Below are 24,308 nucleotides of genomic sequence, written 5' to 3' on the forward strand. Positions count from 1 at the left end.
AGAATTTAGCATTTAAACAATTCCATTAATACTTTTGAAAGAAAGGATTTTTCTTATATAAAACACATCGTTATTGAACATGAAAATATCTGAAAATTGAAAGTTTTGAGAGGCAGTAAATGTTTTTAATTTTGGTGGTGGGGAAGTAACATTTCACCATGTGAAAACACATGATAAGTCTTTGATAAGTAAGCATAAATGATGACCATACTCTTCTGTCTTAAACCTACTTTGTTATTTGAAAATACTGTGTGTAGATGGCTGACTTCATTTAACATGTTAAACGAGAAACTGAGATTGTATCAAAAATTTATCTACACTTACAGTAAAATTTAATTGCTTTAAGAAAACTGGCATGACCCTGTAGGTGCCTGTTAGGTTAATAAGTAATTTCTCAGGTCTGGAGATTGCCAGAGTCAGTGAAAAAGCAAACTACTGCTTCTGCCCCACCAAAAGAGCCAACAACTTCTGCCCTTAGATTAAAACGCCTGCTCTTATATTATTGAAGGCAATATTTAGGTGAATTTTTCTTCATAAACTCTTGCCTCTATATGAATAGAAATATACTGTATATGAGTAATATAATTCCAAACTTCAGGTGTTTCTTTGGTAAGATAGTGTTTGCTTTAATGAATCTTTTAAAATGTTCTAATCCAGGAATATTAAGTCATTAGGTTTTAAGGCTTTTAAAAAGTGTATGATTAATAAGCTGTATTATATTGCCATTCTCTCAAACTGATTTATTCATTAAAAGGGTCCCGTGTAGACAGTGGAAATAACGCTTTTCTACAGAGATAGACGTGCCTTCATTTTAAGATTGCTGTGAAGGTTGGAAGTATAATGTAGTATAGTGTCTGTACTGATTCAAAAACTGCCTTGTGTGAGAAGATAATCTTCTCACCAGAAATTTAATATGAAACAAGTGATTCATGGAATGAGAGATTTGTAATATTATAAACATGTCAAAATAGATTAAATAAGTTTAATTCCACTGTAGCGGTTTTATAGCAGTCTGTTTCTAATAAAATTCACCCTGTACTATGGAAGAGACTATCCTTTATAAAATGAAATAGTTGCCAAAATGTTGTATTTTTAGTCGTTAATTAATGCTGTTATTCTTGCAGCCATGCATTTAAAGGACCTATTTAAATCCTTTGGCTTTGAGAAAGCTATTAAAGGCAAACTGTTAAAACCATTAGGTTTTGCAGGAACGGGACCTTTGTAACCATAGACAAGTGGGATTATGCTGTTTTGTACAGAATCTTAAACTACTGTAAGCATTACTAAATAGCCTAATAGAACTAGTTTTTTTAAAAACTAAAGCCAGGTTTGAAAAGACTTGTATCCAGAATTCTATTAATCTTTGTTAATAATAGTGAATATTTAAGAAAACTTTTCTTTTCATTGCTGAAGCATAATTAAGTTTTTGTTTGCAACAAATTTCTCAGCTCTTTAAAACCTATTCCTCTTAGGTGACAGGTCGTGAAATGTTAAAAGAACGAAGTACAAAACCTGTCAAGATTGCAGAAAGTGATATTGATGTAAGTATCAAATACCACCTCAGAACATTTTGCATTGGTTTGGCTATTTATCTTATAAATATATGTTAAATATATGGCTATATTATGTTTATGCTGTTGTGTGTTCACATTATTATGCTCTTTGGGGTAAAATACTGCTAGTGGAGACTTTTCTGCTTGGTTTTTAAAATCTAACATGTATGATTTAATTTTCAGGTCAAGCTAAGCGTTTTCTGTGAGCAGGACAGAATTCTTCAGGACTTGGAGGACAAAATAAGAGCCCTTAAGGAAAATAAAGTAAGTAGATTAAAAAGGGTTTTATAAAATAAAATAACAACTTTCCTTTAATCATAAAATATGGAATTACAAACAAAGAAATGAGATTACTGGATGCTGTATTGTAGTAGTTTTCTTTGTGTATGAGCTTAAGAAAAATAGTTGTTTTTTATGTTAGGAATGAGTACCCATTTTTAGAAAATGTGTTTTTGAAAATGAATGTTTTAAAACCACATACATGTAATTTTCCGGCATTTATTACAAATTGGGGTGTGTACACTTTTCTGTGTAGTTTTGCTTTATGTCTTGAAATGTATATGATGTGAGGCAGAGCCATGTTTCATTTGCAGTTCTTCCCACCTGCACAAATGTTGTTTGAATAAATAGCAGTGTGCTACCATATTGAGCTCTCACTGTAGCTTGTGTGGTGGGTTTTTTTTTTAATTAAAAAAAAGGAGTAAGAGAGGGGGGAGAGATTCAAATTTGTAGGAATGTCAGAAACCTGTGCTGGTTTATATCTAGTACTGTGAACTTAGTTCTGAGGGTTATGACTGAAATGCTGGAATAATCTTCTGTGACAAGTTTGCAGTTGGCACCCTCCTCCTTTCCTCCCTGCCCATTCAAGTCAGAGTTCAAACAGTAAACAATAACAAAATAGTTTGCCTTTCCTTGTCTTTCCTTGCCTGTATGTATCTTTATCTGCTTCACCGCCTGTGAGCTATAGCTGTCAATAAATCAAGGCGGTTCAGAAAAAAAGTCTATTCTAAAATGAAAGTACTGTACAGATGGATCCTTCAGAAGAGCTACTGTGCAAAAATAGTTCAGTGTTATTTACTCCTGAAGGAATGAATGGGGCCTACTTAGTGTTTTAGACAATATTTTAATCCCTCAGATGGCTAATTTAACTATAGCAATGAATGAGAACCTATCCTTAAATAAAGAGCTAATGCTGTGCTGTGGTAAGGCTGTTAGTTCTATACTGCTTAAGGGAATTATTCTGAAACTGTAAATTATGGTTTTGTACAGACTGTAAACAGAAAAGTTCCCCTTTCACTGTTTTGTGTTTTCCACAGTTTTGGCTACTTAATGAAAAGATTTAGTGGAAAATATCAGATAATTTTGGTTGTAATAGTTCATTAAGGCTCTTGCACTTTTTCGTTACATCTTAGTCTCCACAACAGGAGGCCAGTCCTAACCTCTAGTGGCTTATAGGAAAGAGTGAGGCTGTGGAAAACAACTTTTATTTTCCTGCAGGTAGATTTGTAAAATTCCATATAAAGGTTGTAAGCTTACCACCATCATCTTCTTTGTTAGGATCAGCTGGAGTCTGTTTTGGAGGTTTTACACAGACAGATGGAACAGTACAAAGACCAACCACAACACGCAGAAAAAATTTCTTACCAGCAGAGACTTTTGCAAGAGGATCTCATACATATTAGGGCTGAAATATCCAAAGTTTCAACGGTACGTGTTTTTGGTTGTTTCAAGAAAACCGTAATTAAAATACCAGCTAGAGTAAAACTGTATTGTTCATTGGATAGGGGAGCTAAGCTCTCTTCTGGTTATGGTACAGGATACTACACCTGAACAAAAAATGTAAACAGTCTCTCCAGTTTTCCTTTTCAATGCCCTCTTCCCCCCAGAAAGCTCAAAAAATTTTTATACCTTTTTCATTTATGTATGGGGCATAAATTGCAAATCTTTCTGCTAGTCCTTTGAAAATATAAATGTGATTCCATGGTATTCTTCCAGGGGAAAAGGAATTGAGAAAGTTTTATATTTTGATCAAAATTTACTGTTGATATTATGACTTAATGAAATTCAAATGCAATTTAATGTTGCCATTTTATTAATAAAATTATTTCTAAGAACTAACCATGAAAGAGACTATTAAACCTATTAAGTTGTGTACTCACTATATTAATCCTACTTCTTAATGAATACAGGACCAGCTTTTTGTAAGATTGTTTCTAGAATTGCATGAACACCTTTCCTGTAGTAAGATCTGATTATTAAAATGCCAGTGTTATTTAAATGTATATATGCAGTGTTTTGTGCCTGTAGAAAATATATGACTTTCACAGAGAGCATTTAAAATTTAATCAGAGGCATAAATAGCAAGTAATTGTAAGAATGGCTGTACTGGTCCAGTCCAAGGCTCCTTCTAGCCCAAGGTTCTGGCTTCAGCAGTGGGCATAAGCAGGTGCTTAGGGAAGAGTAAGGATAGGAGAGGTGGGTAGTATTTCTTGTCATAGCCAATCCACCTTCTAACTATTTTCTGCTCAGAGAATTCCTGAGGCTGCTATTTTTTTTGTCTCTTTAGTAATCCTCAGTAGATCTTAGTTCAAGAACCTGTACAGTCACCTATTAAATTCTGTGAACCTTTTGCATCCAAAACATCATTTGGCAAGGTATTGTGCAGCTCTCTTCCCCACTACATGGACAGCCACTTCCTTTTACTTGTTTTGAGCCTGCCTTGTCCATGTTTCATGTGATAGAGCCTTGTTCTTGTATGAGAGAGGATGGGGAATGGTCAGTCGTTACCCGCTCTCTCCATGCCACTCATGGTTTCACAGACATCCATGATTTCTTCCCCTCAATTCTCAAGTGATCTCTTTTCTCGACTTCAGAGGAAACACCTACTTCATCATTCCTTACATAAAAATGGTCCAGACACTTGATTTTTCTCAGTTCTGGGTCAGAAGGCAGACTATGGTGCTGCGGATGCTGGAAATAATCTAAGTGAAGTAAGGGTGATTGGTTAACCTAATTTTCCAGGTGTCTGCATGTTTATTCACTTCTAATGCCATTACAACATAGTATGTAGAACTTTTAAAGAATAACCTGCTTTGTGTTTCAAACCATGAATTCTGGTTTAGGTGACTGTTTGGATTTTAATTATGAACTTGTTTTAAATAGAAGTGTAAGGTAAAAGGAAATGGAATGAGAATAGACTTGATTCCTTCCTAGCATATTAGTCATAGTTCAGAGTCTGTTAAATGCCAGTTTAAGCTTAAGAAATGGTTTTGTGTGAGGAAGCTGGACAGAATTTTTGAACTAGGCATTCTTGACTTGATCTTGCAAGCTATGAAGTATTTTGAACTTTATCATCAACTCTAAGCAAAAATGTAGGCTATAAAATGGGGGTTTTGCTTGTTTTTATAATACAACACCACCACCATCTTAAAACCACTTTGATACTCAATTAGAGAATGGATAGAGTGATTTTGAAGTTTATTGTAACATTGTATTAGAGTATTCCCTCTTTTAATAGGAAATGGAAAATGCCTGGAATGAATATCTGAAATTAGAAAAGGATGTGAGCCAGCTTAAAAAAGCCTTACAGGAACAGATGAATAGTTCATTGGTATCTCAGGTGAGTCCATTTCCAGACACTGATCTACTTAAGAGATGATTTTGTCTGAACTTGAAAGCTATCATCTCATAAGAGAAATTCTCTGCATTTTTTGCACTGTATTCAGCTGTCATGTAGCTTAGTTTGCAAAGTTCAGACACTGTAACAGCATAGCTGTGCAGTAACTGCTGTCTTGCAGCATGTGTAATAGTTTCTCACAAGTTGTCTATGCAAATTTGTCATTATTTCATTATGTTTTTATTACATGCTGACATCTTGACACTCATAACGTATTTAATTTATAAGACTGCAGGACTTCTTAGTCTTCCATTTATTTGATCTGACGTTGTTTGCTGCTTTATCCATTTTTAAGAACATCACTCACTAGCTTGTTATTGTCATTACTTGTTCTTTGTCATGTTCTTCTATTTATGGAAGATTTATCTCTGCAGATTGTTTTGTGAAGTGGAATAAGTGTTTAACAGCCATTGGTAATTGAAAGGCATCTCGGTTTTAAATCAATTATTCAGTTTTCAATCTTACAAAGAAGCTTTGTTTTGAAGCTAAGTTATTCTGTTTGCTGAACTGGATGTGGCGTACCAGATTATTTCTACCTACCTGCGTACAACTGGTCATTTTATTCTTGGAGCAAGGAATACAGTCAAGATTATTTTTCCTGTGTGTAAGCAGAACAGCTTCATTTAAAAGGCAAAACACAAGGAACAAAGCTAATGTATACATTTTGCTAAATCTTAGCCTATTTTTCCAAATACCCTGGACCAAAAGACCTCACTAGTTAAATTTTTAAATTTCTTTGTTTGCAACAAATATCTGATCAAATATGAGTTGAAATCTATTTATTTTCACTATTAATGGGTAAACGTTTTGTATCAAAGTAAAAGTTGTAAAACTTTTTTAGATTGCATCAATCTTCAAAGTTCATTTTCATTTAATTTTGGGTGGTGGGGAGTGATTCAGTTTCTAGAGCCAGAACACGATGTAATTGAGCTCAGCTGTGGAATACATCCCTCCAAGAAATGCCAGGGGTATTTTAGAATAGAATAATCCCTGTATGAAGTTATTTTGTTTAACAAGTGGGAAATTACAGATTTAAGCAAAATATACTTTAACAAAGTACTTCAACAAACGATTTCCAGTTGTGCGTTGAGCATGCTTAAAACACTGAATGTGTGGCATGTGATTTAGCAATACATATAGGAGGGAATGTGGTTTGCACAAAAAAAATGTTAACTCAGTTTTATTATCATCTCATATGATGTACATGTATAGTTACAAAAAAACCACATGCACGCACACACACAAACATACACGTTATGTGTTTTGTCTGTGTATACTTACATATATATCTATATATATATGTTTGTATAGATGTGTTTGGCTAAGATTTTTAAAAATGTTTCTGAATAGCTATTTTGGAGATACTGAGGGGAACTGATTTTTTTCAGAAAGTACTAAATGTTCTTAAAACTATATTCCATCAAAGTTGTCTCACTTGAAGTACCCGTAATAGTTAGAATTTTTTGAACTCTGCCCAAGGGTATGTAGACTCAAGATTGTTTATCTAGTACTTTCCAACAGCACTAAATTAATACTGTATTTTAAAAAAATGCAGTCTTCGTGGAATATTATTAAAATTTCAATAAATTTGCAGGCTCAAGTTGCTGTAGGAAACAGCTAATGTTGTTTCTATATAGCATTAATTAAGAGGTTAAAAACTAAATGTTTCAAGCAGCTTGGTGAAAGTAAATCTTGCTTTTAAGAGTGTAGCTTCATTGTCTTGTGGTTAAGAGTTGGGGAGACCTGAGCATGCTGATATTACCTGAGATGTGGTATTTTGTCAGTGATAACTTTTTAGTTGGTGTTTCTCCTCTGGTTTTATAAATCATTCTAAATTATGTTTCTGTGTGAAGGAAGTTAGAGAAATTCATTTATCTCTCCAAGTTACCTTTTCATGCTTGCCCATAAAGTATGCTTACAGCCTTTCGTGAACAGCGATCATGGCTTTCATAATTTAAAAATAAATTCATCTGTTTATCTTTTAGATCTAGTCCATTTTTGATCTAAAAATATTCTCTTCACATCAATATTTAAGTAACGGGAAGAAATAATATTAAAAGATCTCCTGGCTTTTGTACATTGAACATTTTCTGAATGGTTGCAAAAGCAGGATTTTTTTGTACGTACGGGGCTTTTTAACCAGGTCTGTGGCTTGATTATTGTAAATCCATCATTTGGTTGCTTGTTGTATGATTAATCTCAGAAAAATGAAATGAAATGTGCAAATTTATAGTTTGTATCCTGACAATCTTTCGAGATATGTCCCATCTATTGAGGGAGTTTACTACAGGCAAATAACCTTCTCCATCATTTAAATGTTTGTTTTCTTGGCACCCTGTTTTGCTGATCTATAACCTGGCTGAATGTATTTTCTGATCTAAGACAGAAAGTGGAAAGCAATTTATATCTTTCCTTAGCTTTACAAGGTGTAAGAGCTTTTACTAAAGTTTTTCTCTTTCAGGTTTTTAGGATTAATGAGCGGTTATTTTGCAGCTCATGGCAAGTGACGAATTTCTAGAGTTCTTGAGCATTTTGTAAGCAATTCTTAACTAAAGTGTTTCACTGCCTTCTGCTTTCTTTAATTGTTTTCCTCCTGGTTTTACTAAGGTTATTCTTAATGCCAGTTTTTGAAGGCAGAATTTACCAGGCTTTGATTAAGTAGATGAGAATAGCTATTTATGATGATTCCAATGACCATCTGACTGAAGTGGTGGCTTCACGACCCTGGCTGCAAGATGCACTCAAAGGCGGAGTCCAGACTGTGGACAAAGCTTCCCTTTCTTTCCTCCTGGAAAGACTCAGCAAAGCAAATAGGATGCAAGATGAGGCCAAACCCTGGAAAAGCAGCAATATATTGTTTCAACCTATACATCATGTCCAGTAGACCTAACAACCCAGATATAAGCAGAAATTAAATTTGTCAGTCCTTCAGAGTTTGTTTTGGGTTTATATTTGATCCATGAAAAGCCATTAGGAGGTTCACTGCAGTTTTCAGGGAGACTGTACTAATTTTTTTCTTTTGTAATATTGGACATTTCTCCTAATTGTATTAAGATGAGTTTCCTAAGGCTGCTGTAGCAGTCCTAAGTATGTTAGTTTAGGATTTAAGGACAAAGTTCAAATGAAAGGGTCCTGTAAACTCTTTTTGTATAGAACATTAGAACATTAAACTAGGTGTTTGTAGTCTGAATAATTCTGTAGAGAAAAATGTAACTGTCTCTTTCCCCCAGTCTTCTGTAGGAAGTCTTCCAAGACTCAGGAAATGCTCTAATAAATGTAATGGGCAAGATATGTTGGTTTGTGTTGTTGTGTTGTGGGTTTTTAAAATTATAAAATAATTATTCAACTCATTTCTAGATTCCTAAGTTTTCATGTGCGTTCTGAAACATTAGTTTGGTTTTGGTAACAGAAGGATAAGTCCAAATGAAAAATGAGATATAATTGAATTTTCTTTTTTTCTTTTACTACAAACATCAGGAGAAAACACAAATGCAGAAAGACTTGTGGAGAATTGAAGATGTTACAGCTGGCTTGAGTGCAAATAAAACAAACTACAAAACCATAGTAGACTCTATCAAGAATCCGGGTAAGAAGAACATAATTAAAACATTAAAAAAAAAATACAAATGCAGATGAATCTTCAGGTCTGTGCAAATAGTCTAAAAGTTTGCTTTTTTTCCCTTGGATGCTGCCCAACTGCCCTTGCTGCAGTTGCGTTCCCCCTCTCTCTTCAGGCAGGTGTTTGGTGGGCAGAGCAACAACATCAGCTATGGAAAAGAGGAAGGGAGAGTGTGTGTGGTCTGCATTTCAATTGCTTTATTATGTTTCAAAGAAAAGACCTAAGGCATTGGGGTAGCAAGAGACTGTTAACACCTCCTATAAATTCACTTTATATTTAAAGTATTTTTACTTACCTTTTACACACAGAGATAAAATAGTTATGAGATAATGATATCTTATTTTATTTAAGATATGGCTGAGTGCTTAGTCTTGTCTAGGTCTATACGCATCTTAAGGAATCTGTGGCATGGGGCCAGATACAGCCTATGAACTGATTTCGTATGACTCTCAGGCTTTTCCTTCCTTCCTTCCCTCCCGCTGCGTGCTTCAAAGGTTTTTACTGGATGATATTAAACTGGGGGGTTTTATTTTTGACCTGAAAGATTTGCTTGATCTTCACCAAGAAATTGTTTTCCACCCCTGCTAAAATGTAACAATCAAACGTTTTTATGTCCAGAAAAATCCGTCTGTGTTCAAAGCAACGTTCAGTGTATTAGGGCTGTTTTATGAAGTCTAAGGATGCTAATTGCTCTTCTTATGAACATTATTGATAAGAAACAACACCTAACACATTTGCGTATTTCTGCCCTAGAGAGAAAAGTAGTGCCTTCATTTTCGCAGTCTTCAGTGCCTTCCTTGCCAGCATCCCTCGCAACTGCAGAGAGCAAATTTTCAGTTCCGCAAAGCCCTCCATCCAGTCCGGTTAAACCCTCTCTGGAGGTTAGACTCTATCCACAGCCTTATTTCCAGGCCAGAACACAGCACCAAGCACAACAGCTGAAAAAAATTGAGCCGCCTCTTCAGTCACCAATTAAGCTAAAGCCAAAGGTTGTAAGTACTGCGCTTGTGACATTGACTCACCAATGTTTCCATTTACTCCGGGCAGAAACAGTGAAAGTTTTGTGGTTACAAAGCGCACACGGTGTGGAGGCACAACAGGGAGACACGGTGTTTGTATTGAAAATGAGCAATAGTACTTACAGGAGAATATATGTGCGTAACCTGGAAATTTACGTACGGTAGCCATACGCTGTTTTGGAATATACCAGTGCAGAGCCTTCCTTGGTTATGCTTTGTGCTGATTAGTTGTTTGCTTTCTTGGGTCTTGTTTGGTTTCCAAAGCCTCAAGCTCCTGGTGTGGACAGAGGAGAGCATGCTAAAGTAGTCACAAGTAACTCACACAATGTAATGAACTTTCAGTCAGTTTATGCCAGACTGTTATCAGACTGTTTGCCCAATACCTTTACTTTCCTGTTACCAGGAAGATGAAGCACCACCCAGACCTCCTCTCCCTCAGTTGTACAGTCCTGATGATCAGCCGCCAGCTGTTCCACCTCTCCCAAGAGAAGCCACTGTCATCAGGCACACATCAGTGCGTGGCCTGAAACGTCAGTCGGATGAAAGAAAGAGAGACAGAGAACTTGGACAGTATGTAAATGGAGATTATAGGGTGAGCACTCATACACCTATACACCTGCACTTTAAAGATACGTGAATCTATAATAAAAGCTACTGTCTGTAAAATACATGGACTTCTAGGTCTTGTAACAAGGAGGGACAGCTAATAGCAGAGAGATAATAATGGCAGGGAGAGATTACTAATCCAGAAACAATGCTTTAGGATTTAAGATTATTAAGACTTGCTGTCCGTGACTTCGTTTGAGCTGATGAGTATTTTTCCATATAGGTGGAACTGCGTTCATACATGAGTGAACCAGAACTAGCAATGATAGGTGCTGAACTCAGCCAACCCTCCAGTGGTTTAATAAGCTCTGACAGTGGATACCAGACATTACCTACCCGTGGTAAGCCAGGAATTCATGGAGCTGATTTTTAACAGTAATTGTCTTTATAGGAGCTTTTCTCTCCTAGGATTTTCTGGAGATGGTCTTTGTCATCAGATCATTATTTTTAGATTAACTATACAATGCTGTGAAAGTCGAGATTTTGTGCATTTTAATGGTTCTGTTACAGTCAACCATCCTTTTGCAAAACAACTTAATATAGAATGCTTAGAAAAAAGGCATAGCAAAACATGAAATTAGCTGTTAGAATGTCTCCTATATTCAGAGTTATTTTTCCTCATAATTTCTGTGTGATCTTTTACAAACTCAAATATTTTTTTGAACACTTACATTGCCATTGGAATGAAAGCGATAAAGAGTAAGAACATAATGCCCTCAGACACTACATGTGAGTTGACACTCTGTCCTCACTGTGCTACAGTCCTGAAACTGTTTCACAAATGAGGCTAGAGGAGATATTTGGGGAAGAGCAATTCATTTCTTAGCCATTCTTTTCTAATTTCTTTCCTTTCTGACTGAATGTTAAGGTTTGATTTTCTCCATAGATGTGATTATTTGTACAGCTTATCTACTGTTGTACAGCTGATTTCACCCCATACCTTATTTAATGTGTCTAAATTGTTGTAGATCTTTCTGAATTTTGATCAACAGTGACCTGAAACACATTATTTTTGGCTGAAATGAAATTTCATGTCTCTTATGATCTTCTGAACTGCAAAATGTGAAACATGAGCTAAAATAGTAGTCAGAATATCATAGAAAAAGCATGCTAACTGACATTTGTCTTCATTTTGTCTGTCATTTTGTTTTAAACCATTCTATTTTCCTTTATAAAGGCTTATCTGGGTCAACTTCCAGATTGCACCAATCATCTACCATTTCATCATATGCAACACTTCGAAGGGATAGGTCCAAGGTAAGCGTTAAATGAACATCTGAAGGCAAATGTCTGAACTGTTCAAAATAGTTAAACCCAGAATATATTTTGCATAGCAGGAAGTGGGTTTGTAGTAGCATGGGAGAGGACCCAACACCTGTAATCTAATAAAATCTCCAATTTTTTACTTTCTTAAATGAATCAGGAAGCAGACAGGCAACTTACTGCATTTGAAATAGATATATGAAACAAGGCTTAGAACCAAAAACTAGCAGTACTAATAGAGAAAATATAGAGTTGAAATATGCAACATAATGCAAAAATAATAGAAAAAAAAATTTTAATTTAGTAATAAGGTAGGAGGAGGAGTTAATTTTTTGTGTACTACTTAGAAAGTCTTAATTACAACATGTGTTTTGTGTGCCTTGTGACTTCTACAGGAGAGACCAAAGAGTGCCTTGGAACGTTTATACTCTGGAGACCACCAAAGAGGCAAGATGAGTGCAGAGGAACAGCTAGAAAGAATGAAGCGACATCAGAAGGCATTAGTTCGTGAACGCAAGAGAACTCTTAGCCAAGGAGAAAGGCAGTCCGTTTCATCTCGGTCTTTCATCAGGCCCATTTCTGCAGACATAGGCTCAGTATGTTAGATATGCCTTAAAAGGACTAAACTAAAAATATCTTTGGATTTTTTTTTTCCTAGCAAGCACTTTCACTTGAGTGTGTGTGATGCTTCTAGTCTAATTAAATTAGTACTATACAGTATAAAATGAGTTCAGAGAGTGTGAGTAACAGATGATCTTTTTTTACTAGTAGTTACAGTATATGTAGCAGGTTCAGCAGGTAAGTCGGTCAGAGGTTGGTGTGCTGAGTGGAGATGTGAGTATATTGGAATGTTTTCAGAGACATTATTGTTTTTTATTGGAATTGTATTTAGAAAGTGTAAGAAGCTTGTACAGTTTTCAAAAAATGCTTCATAATGGAGTGGGCCTTTTAGAATGTTCTTATTCACCATGGCTATTTTTCTTCTTAACTCATAAATTAGGCTGCAAGATAGTCATGGTATTATCAGGCCAAGGTGGTGTATTTGGTTTTATTAGAGAGATGATAAATGGATAATCGGTTTTAAAATCTAATCATGCTGATTAGAAATTTATGTAAGAGCTAGTGTGTTTTAATTCATACAAACTCTTCTTTAAAGCTCAAAATGTAGAATATTCTAATAAGGCTCAAATTTAAGCTGCTGAAGAAAAGGATTTTTGTTGCGTTCTGAGATTAAATGCTGTACAGACAATAAGTTTGTAACGATACATTTTGGATACTAACCAAAGCAATTCTAATTGGTGAAGTTACCCAGTTGCTCACTTGGTGCTAAACCAAGATTGTACTGTAATTGCACTTATGCTGTGGTCTTTTAATTTATTTTTTATTTGATCCACTAGAGCTTTAGAATGATCACCTTGTTTTACCTAATTCATTGCACAAGATCTCTTGCTTTTAGATTTGTCAGTCATCATACCTAATGCCTCTTTGTTTTGTTTGCTTGTTTTTAATTTGCAGAATTTTGTAGTTATTTTAAAATTTCTAACTGGACTACTCAATTTTTACCAGGCTTAATTGCATTTAGTACATGTGTGTCAATTCCTAGTGTTAAAAACACCCTATAATATTCAACCTTTCATTCCCACTGTTCAGTAGCACTAATTTACAGCCAGTTATTTGCATTTACTTTCCCAGTAAGTACGAGTGCACTACTTGGAGACATTCATCTATTTTGTCCTCTGTTTTGCAATCACAAATTTATTAAAGATAGTGCATAGTATTTGGGAACTGTAGAACTATAGCGTCACTGTTATTTTCATATTTTAATTAGAAGAACTAAGTCTGAGCTGCTTATGTTTTCTGACTCACATAACATACACAAGTCGAATTTAAGTATTTTTGTAACACTCATTAACGTTTGTGACAAACACTTTATCTATAAATTTGGGTGCCATCTTGGTCTTTTTTTTGCTGTAAAGAATTAAAATAAAATCTTTCAGCCCTAGCAATGTTTTGTAGAGGTCATCTCTTGTACCTGTAGGGCTTTGATAAGCAAAAAGCATGTTTGATAGCACAATTACTTACAGCATTACAATTATTTAGCAGCCAAAATGGCAAACAATTAAATGTATAATTGAAGTGCTGCGCAGTGTGTAACAATTGCTTTAAACATACATTGTATGTGTAACTCGTAATTTTTAATTGGTCAGCTCTCCAGTGTAGTATGGCATTTTAAGTTGATCGCAGTACATGAATTCATTTGTTACATACAATGCCTTTTTAATGTAAAAGTCGCAACATCAAAGCCAATAAAAATACTGCTTCATAATAATGGTTTGATGTTTTTCTTCCCTATATATAATAACTTGAAAATGATACTGTGTATTTAAAATATACTATGTCAATCAGGCCTGGTTCGAATATGAGTAGAAGAGTGAGTTTGGAGTACTCGTATGAGAGAACATTTTTTTTTCTCTTTTGAATTTTGTAAAGAAACACCTTAATTTTTTAGATATAATTGCCTCTTAGCTATTTAACATGGAAGATATGTACCTTCTGAGTGAATTTTGAGAGCTTGTGCATGAATAGGTTTCAATCAAATTTATTAATGCAAGTAGCATAATGAAGTCTAGGGACTTCACGTGAAGTTCAAACTTCAACCAAAACAAGCCAAAGATTTGTAACAGAAATACTAGAGATGCTTTTCAGAAACATGTAATGGCACATTCTCCTATTGATACCCTCAAATGCTTGAGGAGATAATTTTGTTGTTGTTCTTTTTGTCCTTTCCCACTGCTTTTAATATTGTGTTTCAATTCTGTATGGTAAAGTTGCTGAGATCTGCGGGATGGAATGATGCTGCAACTGAACTTAATTTTTTGAACAAAAAAGTGTTGGTAGTGTTCTTAAGCGTGAGTTTATATGCAGCTGTAATGTGTATAGCTGTGGAAGAACAACTATGCAGTGATTTGGGAACTCTAAAATTATCCTGCTTAATTTAAGTATATTCTGAATTTATTATTGCTAAACATTTACCTTGTAAAGACAGAATGTGAAAGATTTTTTATCTTTGCAGGTAGCTAGATACTTTACTAAAGACATAAGAGCTTAGACATTACCAAATTATTATTGTTGAATTCAAGACAAGTTAATGCTAGCACGTAAAATATTATCAGCTTCATTCACTAGGTATTATTCTAGAAAGATACATAAAATTTTCAAGTTGCAATTCTCAACCTGCGATATAAATACCCTTTCTGTGTAGACTCACTTGTATCGACACTTGTGCTTCCAAAGCTATTTCGGTGTAGCTAGTTCCATGTTAATCAGCATATGTGAAATTGTGATTAATACATTGTTAGAATTTAATACCGCTGAACGTTACCTGTAAAATTCAACAATTTTGGAGTCAAAATCCGTGCAGCACAGCTAGAGATCAAATCTTCCAGCTATATGTTCCAAGAAATACAGCTGTATTTTCTTTTTGTTGTCAGTTAAGGGATTCGCTTTCTGGATTCTTTCAGCAACGTAGCATTTGCAGCAGTAGTAATGTACATTGCTAAGTGATGAATTTGTCAGTATGGTTGAATGCTGTTAATTGTTTTGTATCTATTACCAGTGGAAACGAGAGCAAGAATTTGATTTGCAGTTACTTGAGAGGGCAATTCGTGGAGAAGACAAGGATGAAAATGAATGGTTAAAAGTTCAGCCAGTAGTGGTGACAGAGACAGACCTGGAGCCTCAAGACTATGATTTAGATATCAGCAGAGAGGTAACACTCATCATTTTTTGTCTCCTATTCTGTGCCCCACAGTATTAACCTTTCTAAGTTTTAGGTAGTGAATTCTCATCTCTTTCAAAAGTTAACTGGAAGTTTGAACTAAAAGGAGTCTTTTGGGTATTGATAATTTATGGCCTGGCGGCTTAGCATCTCTGTAAGGTTCATGTTCACACTGTGTTTTAGCGGAGAGAAGAAACTGAAAGGTTTGCTCTACTGCTTAAAATATACATCTCAGGCTTTATAGAGGAAAAAGTGATTAAGCAAGGCGATGTTACATAAATTGGAAAAAAAGATGAGAAGAAAACATCAAGCGTTTTTGAAAATAAGAAACAGCAATGAAGTAAAAGTTAGTTCCCCAGAGCTACCTTAGTCTTTGTTTTGACTGGCAAATCATGGTAGAGAAGAGGGAGCACTGCTTTTTCCTGGTCAGAACAGGAAATATCTTTGTCGGCTTTTCAAATGACTTGGTTGGTGTTCTGGGCAGTAGATCTTTTTTCAGCTCTAGTAACTGCGTAAAGTATTTGTTTGAAATGTGATTGAGCCATCTGGTGGCAAAGAAAGAATATAGCAAGTGGAGAGATTTCCGTAGGTACTATGTGTTGTGTAAAATGCCATCATAGATGGAAAAACAGTAAAATTATTAATGATAATTAGACTAGTAAGCACCTCTACTCTTCTGAAAGCTGTTGGCAATGTATCATTTTATATAGAGAGATATTTGTAAGATGTTGAATCTGTGAGCCGTTATCTGTTGATCTCTATGAATGATTGTATCTTTCAACTAATCTTTGTGTATGTTCCACAGGAGATGCAGTGCTCCTGTAAACTTAAGAAACAGAAAAAAATACTTTCATTGTATTGCCTTTCCTTGTTGCACTCTGCTATGAAAATCTTTTCCAGAAGGTCTCCAGGGCTACGTGAATCACTTCAGACATCCAAATTAGTGCCTTCAGCCTAGGATAGGAAACATTTTTCTTTATAGGCATTTCTGTCCTACATCAGAGTAACTGAAGCAGGTCTGAAGCTCTGACTGTAAAGCTTCTTTCTCAGGTTGTCCTTTTCCATTTCATGTACCCATCCTCTTCACCTGGCAGGCACTTCTGTACCTGAGGTGCTTCTGTGCCTCATAAGGAAATGTATTCAGTTGTGTCTTTAAGGCAAATAAATCTGCTGTTCACGTGATAACGGAGTTTGTTATATTCACATATCTACACACACATATATATATGTGTGCGTGTGTGTGTGTGTATACACAGAGCTCCAGAGAGGAACTGGATTTGAAGGTAAGGAAGTGTAGTGGAAAGTAAGGATTTTTCAGGAAGCATTGCCCTTGGGTTTACTAAGAAGGAAGTATAAAAATTTGAGGTTGTGATTTTAATGTGATTATGAGTTCCAGTAACTGTATTGTGTGCTTTGGGTGTATGATTGCCTGCGAATTACTGAGCCTAATCACTGGGGGTTAGGTCAAGACACTTTATATATGACATTGAATTAGTGTGGATTAAGTTCAGTGGTGAAAAATCTGGGATTATTTTTATTTAAAACTTTGAATTTTGAAAACTCGTGAGTGTTTTAACAAAAATCTGAAGAGGAGAAGAAAAAATAGTTCCCCTTTACTTATTTCTGTTTGTTTACACATCCACTATTTGTGCTTTTCAAAAGCAGTCAGTTCTTTGTAATAAGTATTGATTATTTTCAAAGTCCATTTGTAAACTGAATTTTCATTGGGTGGTTTAGATCTCTTATGTGGAGCAAAAATTGCCCACAAAGAAACTTTTTGTTGCTAACTTTTTTGCAATCGCGCATTCTGTAGATCGAAAATCTTAGTATATGTAACATGTTGTTACAATTGCACAATGTTGGTGTATTTCTGGGCCAGTTCCCTAGTCAACTTTTGAACACCTAGGATTTCAGATTTTATAGTCCAAGAATTTCCAAAAATGATAACAAACTGCTGGGATGTTTTGTTTTTTGGTTTTTTTTTTCCCCCTCCACTGCTCACAGAAGATTATGCAGTCTCAAAAGTATGATACAGAATCACAGAATCATTTATATTGGAAAAGACCTTTAAGATCATCGAGTCAACTGTAAACCTAACACTGCCAAGTCCACCACTAAACTATGTCCCAAAATGCCACCCTAGATTAAAACTTCATATTTCCTTTCAGTCATAGGAAGTCCTTGCTGGCATGACATATATATCATGACATTAAAATATCAGATTGTCTAGTCAGTCCTGTAGTGGTTGCTTCTTTCTACTCTTAACAGCTTTAGACAGTGTCCTACTTTGGGGTCTAAGCCTGAGCTGAAGAAGAGTTCCCTGTTGATTCTGATTTCTTTTGTAATCCCCCTTATTATTTGTTTGCCCTGTCTTCTAAAGTAAAATGAATCAGAGGGAAAGACACAGTTAAAAGGGCATCAGCTGATATCCAGAGGGAGCATTTAGCATCAGGTACATGTATTCACTGTGAAAACCCATGCTTTATTCTTTTCATTGTGTTCTTCTGTTGAGGAGAATTTGTCTCAATTTTTTTTAAGTCTTTGTTGATATAAACTTGATGCTTGCTTTCTTTCCACAGTTGTCAAAACCTGAGAAGGTTGCAATTCCAGAACGCTATGTTGAACTGGAGCCGGAAGAGCCTCTTTCTACAGAAGAACTGGCAGCAAGGCAGCGTAAAGCAGAAAAGATAAAGAATATGCTTACTAAGTCAAGGTCAGGGTTTTTTCAAATCTTATATGGGGGCTGGTGTTAAACATTGGGAACTAACTTCATACAACAGTCTAATTCCTATTGAATTATCTAAGTGTAACTTGTGGCTTTTAGGAAATGCACACAGAATTTATGTAGTATACTTAAAGCTCCTTTTTAAAATAGAGTAGAAGAGATAGCGACAAATTATGTACATGGCTATTTTCTTGTTCAGAGCATCCTAAAATAGTAGCAAGTCCTTACCAAGCCACTTGTAGATGAGAGTGAGAAGGAAGGAAAGGCACAGTTCTGGACAAAAGCAGAAGAAAAGTCAGTATGAGAACCAGCTTCTGTTGTCTCCAAAGAGATGGAGTTCTGAAAGAACACTTTTGGCTACTTACAGCTGATGTAGAGTCAGCTGAAACATTCAGTTTCAAGAATTTGATTACTTCAATTATCTGCTGTCTCTTTGGAAGACAATTAAAGAGGCTGTACCTGAGAACCACCAGGTTTATACCTTTTCCTCTGGGCCCTAACAAGAAATTTTATTAACAACTTCAAATAAATAATATTTTTTGGTATTGCTTTCATGTAAACAGCATATTTACAACACAAAGGACTTTCAGATATACTTAAGACTATGCAGAAATTGTGAGTGAACGTGTAGTGGCTGCATCATTTGTCTTTGTATGCTGTAGTCATTTACGTACAGTATCTTAACACTACTTTGAAGAACTTCAATAAAATGCAGAACTGCTGTATGAATTCAAGCTTGTTCTTATCTGCATGGTGGATTCTCCTTTCTGTTTGTAAATGTTAATGTTGTTTTGCACTTTCCCACTAGTATGCACAATCTACAGCCTACTGTTGCCCAGGACAAACACAACGTGGTTGATTTAGATTCACAGCTGCAAGAGCAGGAGCGCATCATTACCATATCATACGCTTTGGCTTCTGAAGCCTCTCAGAGGAGCAAGGAGGTAGCAGGTAATAGTTATTTACAGAATAACAGCTATTTCTTACCAGCTTCTCAAGTTGTGTGGGGTTGTTGCTGAACTCCTGGCATAAGAGAGAGTTTTAGTCATTCATATTCAAAATAGTGAAAAGTGTGCATAGATAACAAATTTCGAGAGACTAGAGATTTATGCGGAGTATTTGGCCTCCAATGGATAGGGGGAAAGGGACAAAATAGTATGATTAGTAAGTTCAGAGCTTGAAAACTTGCTCTTCCTGATAGTACTAAAAATTAACTTTTCAGTGAATTCCCTGTAATTATATTAAATGAGGTATTTCTGTATTCATTTTTAAAAAGTAAATTGATCTGTGACTTAAAAAAATCAAGACAAAGGTATTTTTAATTTTTTTTGTTAACAGGAAGATTCCCGGTCCAGTGATTGAGATTAGAGTACAGTCATTTGCAGCTTGAGCTGTATGACAACAGGCTGAAAAAGACATTGTAAAATGGGTACTGGCATGTTTCTGTCTGGTGACCAAGATTAGAGGTCAGAGAAAAACAGCCGTGCATGAATTCTGCTTGATGCCTGGAAATTAATAGATCCTTTGAAATAGGCTACTAAAAGTGATAATTTCACTCTTGATTGCTTTATAGTTGAAATAAGTAAGAAATGTCAAGAGATTTGTATCACACAGTAATACATGCAGCAGCTATTCCAGCAAGTATCTGACTGGCCATTTATAACTGGCACAGTTCACTGTTCCAGTGGAGAATGGAAATAATGGAAGCTTCAACTATGATGGAGAAAAAATATGCACATTTCTCATCTGAAGTTGTCAGTTTAAACTTACGGCACTTGCCACAGAAGCCCTTAAGACCTTCCCATTAAAGACAGATTATTCCAATATCCAGGTGCGTAATGTGCATCTGCAGTAACAGACTGTTGATTGAATGTGGCTGCGTACTCATGGATGCAGTGGCAGCGAAACCTGAGGGGAATGTGATTTTGAGGGGATGGGATCATTTTCAAGATAAAAATCTTGAGATTCAGAGAGGTTCTGTGGGTAATTTAACTGACTGGAAGGGATAAAATGATTCACTGAGGAGGCTAAACATTATAAAAACACAAAACAAACAAACAAAAAAACCCCAGAATTGTAAAATCTTGGGAGGATTCCAGGAATAGCCTTTTGGACCTTCAGGCATCTATGAGTCAAAACGGCTTCTCCGCAGGCAGTCTGGTCCCGGTTCGAGTAAGCGGGTCGTTACAACAGAGACTTGCACACTTTGGTTATAGGGTGGGACATTGTATTTCAGGACGTATGAACCGATGCAGCAGTTTGCCACTTAAGTTCTAGCTTCTCCTGGGAAAAGTTAGCACCGAAGCTAAGATCAACCAAGATGAGCGCAGCTCATAATTGAAATTGTTCTTCTGTGTCAGTACAAGAGCAGAGTGCCTGCCATACTAAACAGTCTTCATGTGGCCAGTTAACTTACTTCTGGTTGTGCATGAAGTTGCAGTACTGAAACAGGCTTGAACTTTTTATGTTGTATAGTGAATGTAGTAGCTATGTCTTCATTACTATAGTTTTTTCGTTTAGATTTTATTTTTTTTTATTGTAATTATTTTAAAAGTGTCATCGCCACATATTTTACGTATATGTAACCACAAAAATCTCTGAATTCTTTAGTTCTCTCCAAAGAGGGAATTCAAATGGGTATTGACACTGAAATCTTTAAATGCTGCTTGAAAACGTTTGCAGTCAGTTGTGAGATGATTTTTAATTTTAATTTTCTTTGTGAAGGATAGCAGCCAGTTCTTTTCCTTTCAGACACTTAAAAAACCCTAACATTGTAGCCAAGGACTTGATTATTTAAGTAAGCCCAAACGTTTATGTCCAGACAGAGTTTTCTTTGCCACATTTGTATCTCAAATACTCACTTTTTGTAACATGTTTTGCTTTGATTTCAGTGATTACTTACTCCTTTAAAAACAAACACCTTTCACAACGAATTCTAAAAAGAAATGCCAAAGTGGTTTGTATTTGACAGAAAATGTACAAAGCACAAAAGAGAGTTCAGGTTTTTTAGTTACAGCCTATTTTCTGATGATCTAAAGTGATACAAAAGAAAAGCATTTGATGCTTTGCACAGCTGATTGTACATTCTCGTTTATTCTAGTTTTACAGATTCTTTCACATGCTTATTTTTGTAGTTTGATTTTTAAAGTATGGGTTATCATTTGCTCCTTGTTGATGAAGCGGACAATATCTGAAAATCCAAAACTAAATATCTAGAGTTTTCACAAAGATTTGCTTATGAAAAAGACTGTGAAGCTTAACTTTTCCCATTTTTCAGGGGGAAGCAGTTATATTAAGATGCTATGGTAATATAACTATCTTTTAAAATAAAGTGTACATTTATCTAATCCTTGTAAAGCAGGATTTTAGAGTCTCTCTGTTCCTAGTAAGAAATCAACCTTCTAAATGGAAATCATGCCAGGAATCTGAAAGATTAAAATCAAATGCAAGAGCATCAAGAAGTCATTTCCTACATTCTGTGTTTTGGAATTAGCCAGTTAGCTTTGGCCCTCCAAAATGTAAAAGCAGAATTTAAGACTGCGTTTCAAACTCTTTAGTTTTATCATTATTGTCTTCTAATACTATATTATTACTCTGTTTTATAAACAATGATAGTTTTAATCGTTGTATTCTTTATCCTGAAGTTTCAAGCTGAGATCTCAAAATGTATTTACTGCATCGTGCACTGTTCTAAGCAAAATGCTGTATGCATCTGTAATTTTTTGGGGGGGGGGGGTGATTTTTCTCTATATTATCTTTGTTTCTACCTATTGGCATACGACAAAGGAAATGCTGAAAACCTATACAACCTCAGTGAAATCCTGAAATCAAATTAGCAAATACAGGTGCTCTTCCAGAACTAGAGTTTTAAAAGCCGGGCTGGATTAGGGTATCAGTGTTGGGAGCCTTAAAATGTTTCAGTGAGACTTCATCTTAAGATCGATTGGCCATAGTCTTATCAAAACAGGAATGTTTATTTGAGTAATTTATGCAACTAACAGAAGAAAACCCAGCAAGTAGAAATGTTGTTGTTTAAATTGTGTTCTGTGTAACTAAAATAGTGTAACCCCTCATTGCGTTACTAATCGGGTTTCCTATTCATGTGGTAGAAAATTAAGGTGGCTCTGTTACAATATGAATGTTTGATTGTGCAGCCTAATTCCTGTATGTGATCCCTTCTAGCTCAGCAGTTGACCTATCCATCTAAAGCACCCTCACCTTCTGTACCACAGCCACCTCACTCCCCCTTAAGCAATGGATTTCACTACACATTTGTTTAAACACCTTAAAAGTAAGAACTAACTGCTCTCGGCATGTCTGATTTGCCATTGAACCTTTGCTGTGGCTTGCTGAATTTTAACGTTTTTACTAAACCTAAACGAGATCCGAATGAACGCATGCATCTATTTTTCAGAAACCTTTTATTCTTGTAAATACTGCTTCTGATGCGCTAACATGTGGGCTAATGAAGTCTTTAAATAACTGCTGTCGCTCTACAGATAAGATGTTTCCATGATCTTACTGTGGTGAAGGAGACACCTGTACTCTCGGTAGCACGGGGCCAGATTTTCAGCAGCGGTTTGTACTCCGGCGGCTGGTGTTGCGTACTCCTGTGGCTGCCGGAGGGGTGCGTAGGTATTTTTGCCTGCGCGTGGCATATACAGTTGCTGCACAAGAGAATCCAACGCGCAAAGAAAGTTGTATAAGCAGGGGGGTTGTTTATGGGCTGGTTGTCTTACATAGAACTAACGTCGGAGTCTTAACTGGGCTGCGCTGAAAATTTGGCCCTTTATGACTAATTCCACAATATCGTGTTTGACTTTTTCATGCTTTTGGTATGTTTTTCATTGAGTTGTGTTAACAGAAGACTTGATTTTTGTCTCTGATTAGGTTATTTTGCCATTTCAAGTATTAAAATTACAATAATTTTATTGTCCTTATAAAGAAATATGTTTCATCTCTTCCCAGTATTATTTTCAGAGTTTTCTCTATTTGAAATAGGAAACCCTATAAATATTACGGTACTTAACTGCGAAATGTGCCCCTAGTTAGACACTCCCCAAGCTTCCATAGTTTCCTTTGAAATTATTCTCACCTTTCTGATTTCCTTTGGCCTCGTTTTATTGCCTGATGTTTGACAAAAAAGACAAAACATGGAGGAAGTAGTAAAGAGGGTTGATAGAGTGAATACCTCAAATAGCATTAATCTTCAGATACCCTTGTTTTCATTGTCCCTAATCTGAGGCAAATACCTGTGCAAAAAATAAAAATCGGTATAAAAATGAGCACATAGCAGAAAGGCCCAAACGGGAGTGATCTGCCTTCAACAAGGCCTGTGAAACATGACGCATTTACATCGAAAGGTATATAGACACTAGGAGCCTCTACAGAGCTTGGTGGAAAGAGCTATTTGCTTTTCTGGTTCAGTTTATGGTTCCGAGAAGGAGATTCAACTATCTTTGCTGTAGCCGAGTAACACTTGACTCTACTGTTATGTCCCGAGATACGCTAGTTGATTATCACCATCATGTGAGATCTTCGCATGTGAATAGGGTACCCATGTGTGGCCTCAAGAACCCAGAAAAATAACCATAGAGTCCCGGGGTATTAGACTTGAGCAGGAGGCTGGGACCAGATGACCTTCAGAGGTCCTTTCCTACTCCAACCCATTCTGCGATTCCAGACTGACTTAAAAACATGTGTGTCGCATGTCTATATAAATACACATGTATATGTATAGGTATATATTTACACACACACAGATATATAGATATATATATTAAAAACTATATTTTCTTCAGGAAAATTATCAAGGAAATAGCAATAACCAGCAAGATGCAGGGCACACGGGAGTTCAGGCATGAGCTCAGTGGCATCGTGAGATAATTGTTGCTTAATGCATCATATGAATTGTTCATTCTGTCGAACTGCAGAAGGCTTTAATTAAAAAAAGTTGCCTGAAAGTGCTTACTGCTTGGCATTAGTGTACTCACTTTAATATTTAACCATGTGTTATTTTACTTCATGCTAGCCAAAGCAGTAAGTGAACACTGACGTAAGACTCAAAGC

General features: G+C 35.8%; 1 protein-coding gene across 1 annotated transcript in view; it reads left to right on the forward strand.

The window, feature by feature from the left end:
* The window catches only part of PLEKHA7 (pleckstrin homology domain containing A7), a gene marked incomplete at its 3' end in the record, with an annotated part of 157,966 nt that extends 135,447 nt beyond the window's left edge, over positions 1–22,519 (forward strand). The window contains exons 16-29 of the mRNA XM_082000515.1: positions 1,473–1,541; positions 1,737–1,817; positions 3,111–3,260; positions 5,071–5,172; positions 8,707–8,815; positions 9,602–9,840; positions 10,271–10,459; positions 10,697–10,814; positions 11,651–11,730; positions 12,132–12,332; positions 15,353–15,505; positions 18,094–18,227; positions 19,048–19,190; positions 22,422–22,519. Of these exons, the coding sequence (XP_081856641.1) occupies positions 1,473–1,541; positions 1,737–1,817; positions 3,111–3,260; positions 5,071–5,172; positions 8,707–8,815; positions 9,602–9,840; positions 10,271–10,459; positions 10,697–10,814; positions 11,651–11,730; positions 12,132–12,332; positions 15,353–15,505; positions 18,094–18,227; positions 19,048–19,190; positions 22,422–22,519 (1,866 nt within the window). The remainder of the gene's footprint in view (positions 1–1,472; positions 1,542–1,736; positions 1,818–3,110; positions 3,261–5,070; positions 5,173–8,706; positions 8,816–9,601; positions 9,841–10,270; positions 10,460–10,696; positions 10,815–11,650; positions 11,731–12,131; positions 12,333–15,352; positions 15,506–18,093; positions 18,228–19,047; positions 19,191–22,421) is intronic.
* Between the last annotated feature and the right edge of the window lie 1,789 nt (positions 22,520–24,308).

Source organism: Phaethon aethereus (genome assembly GCF_964289735.1).
Source record: "Phaethon aethereus genome assembly, chromosome: 5".
NCBI classification, from domain to species: Eukaryota; Metazoa; Chordata; class Aves; order Phaethontiformes; family Phaethontidae; genus Phaethon; species Phaethon aethereus.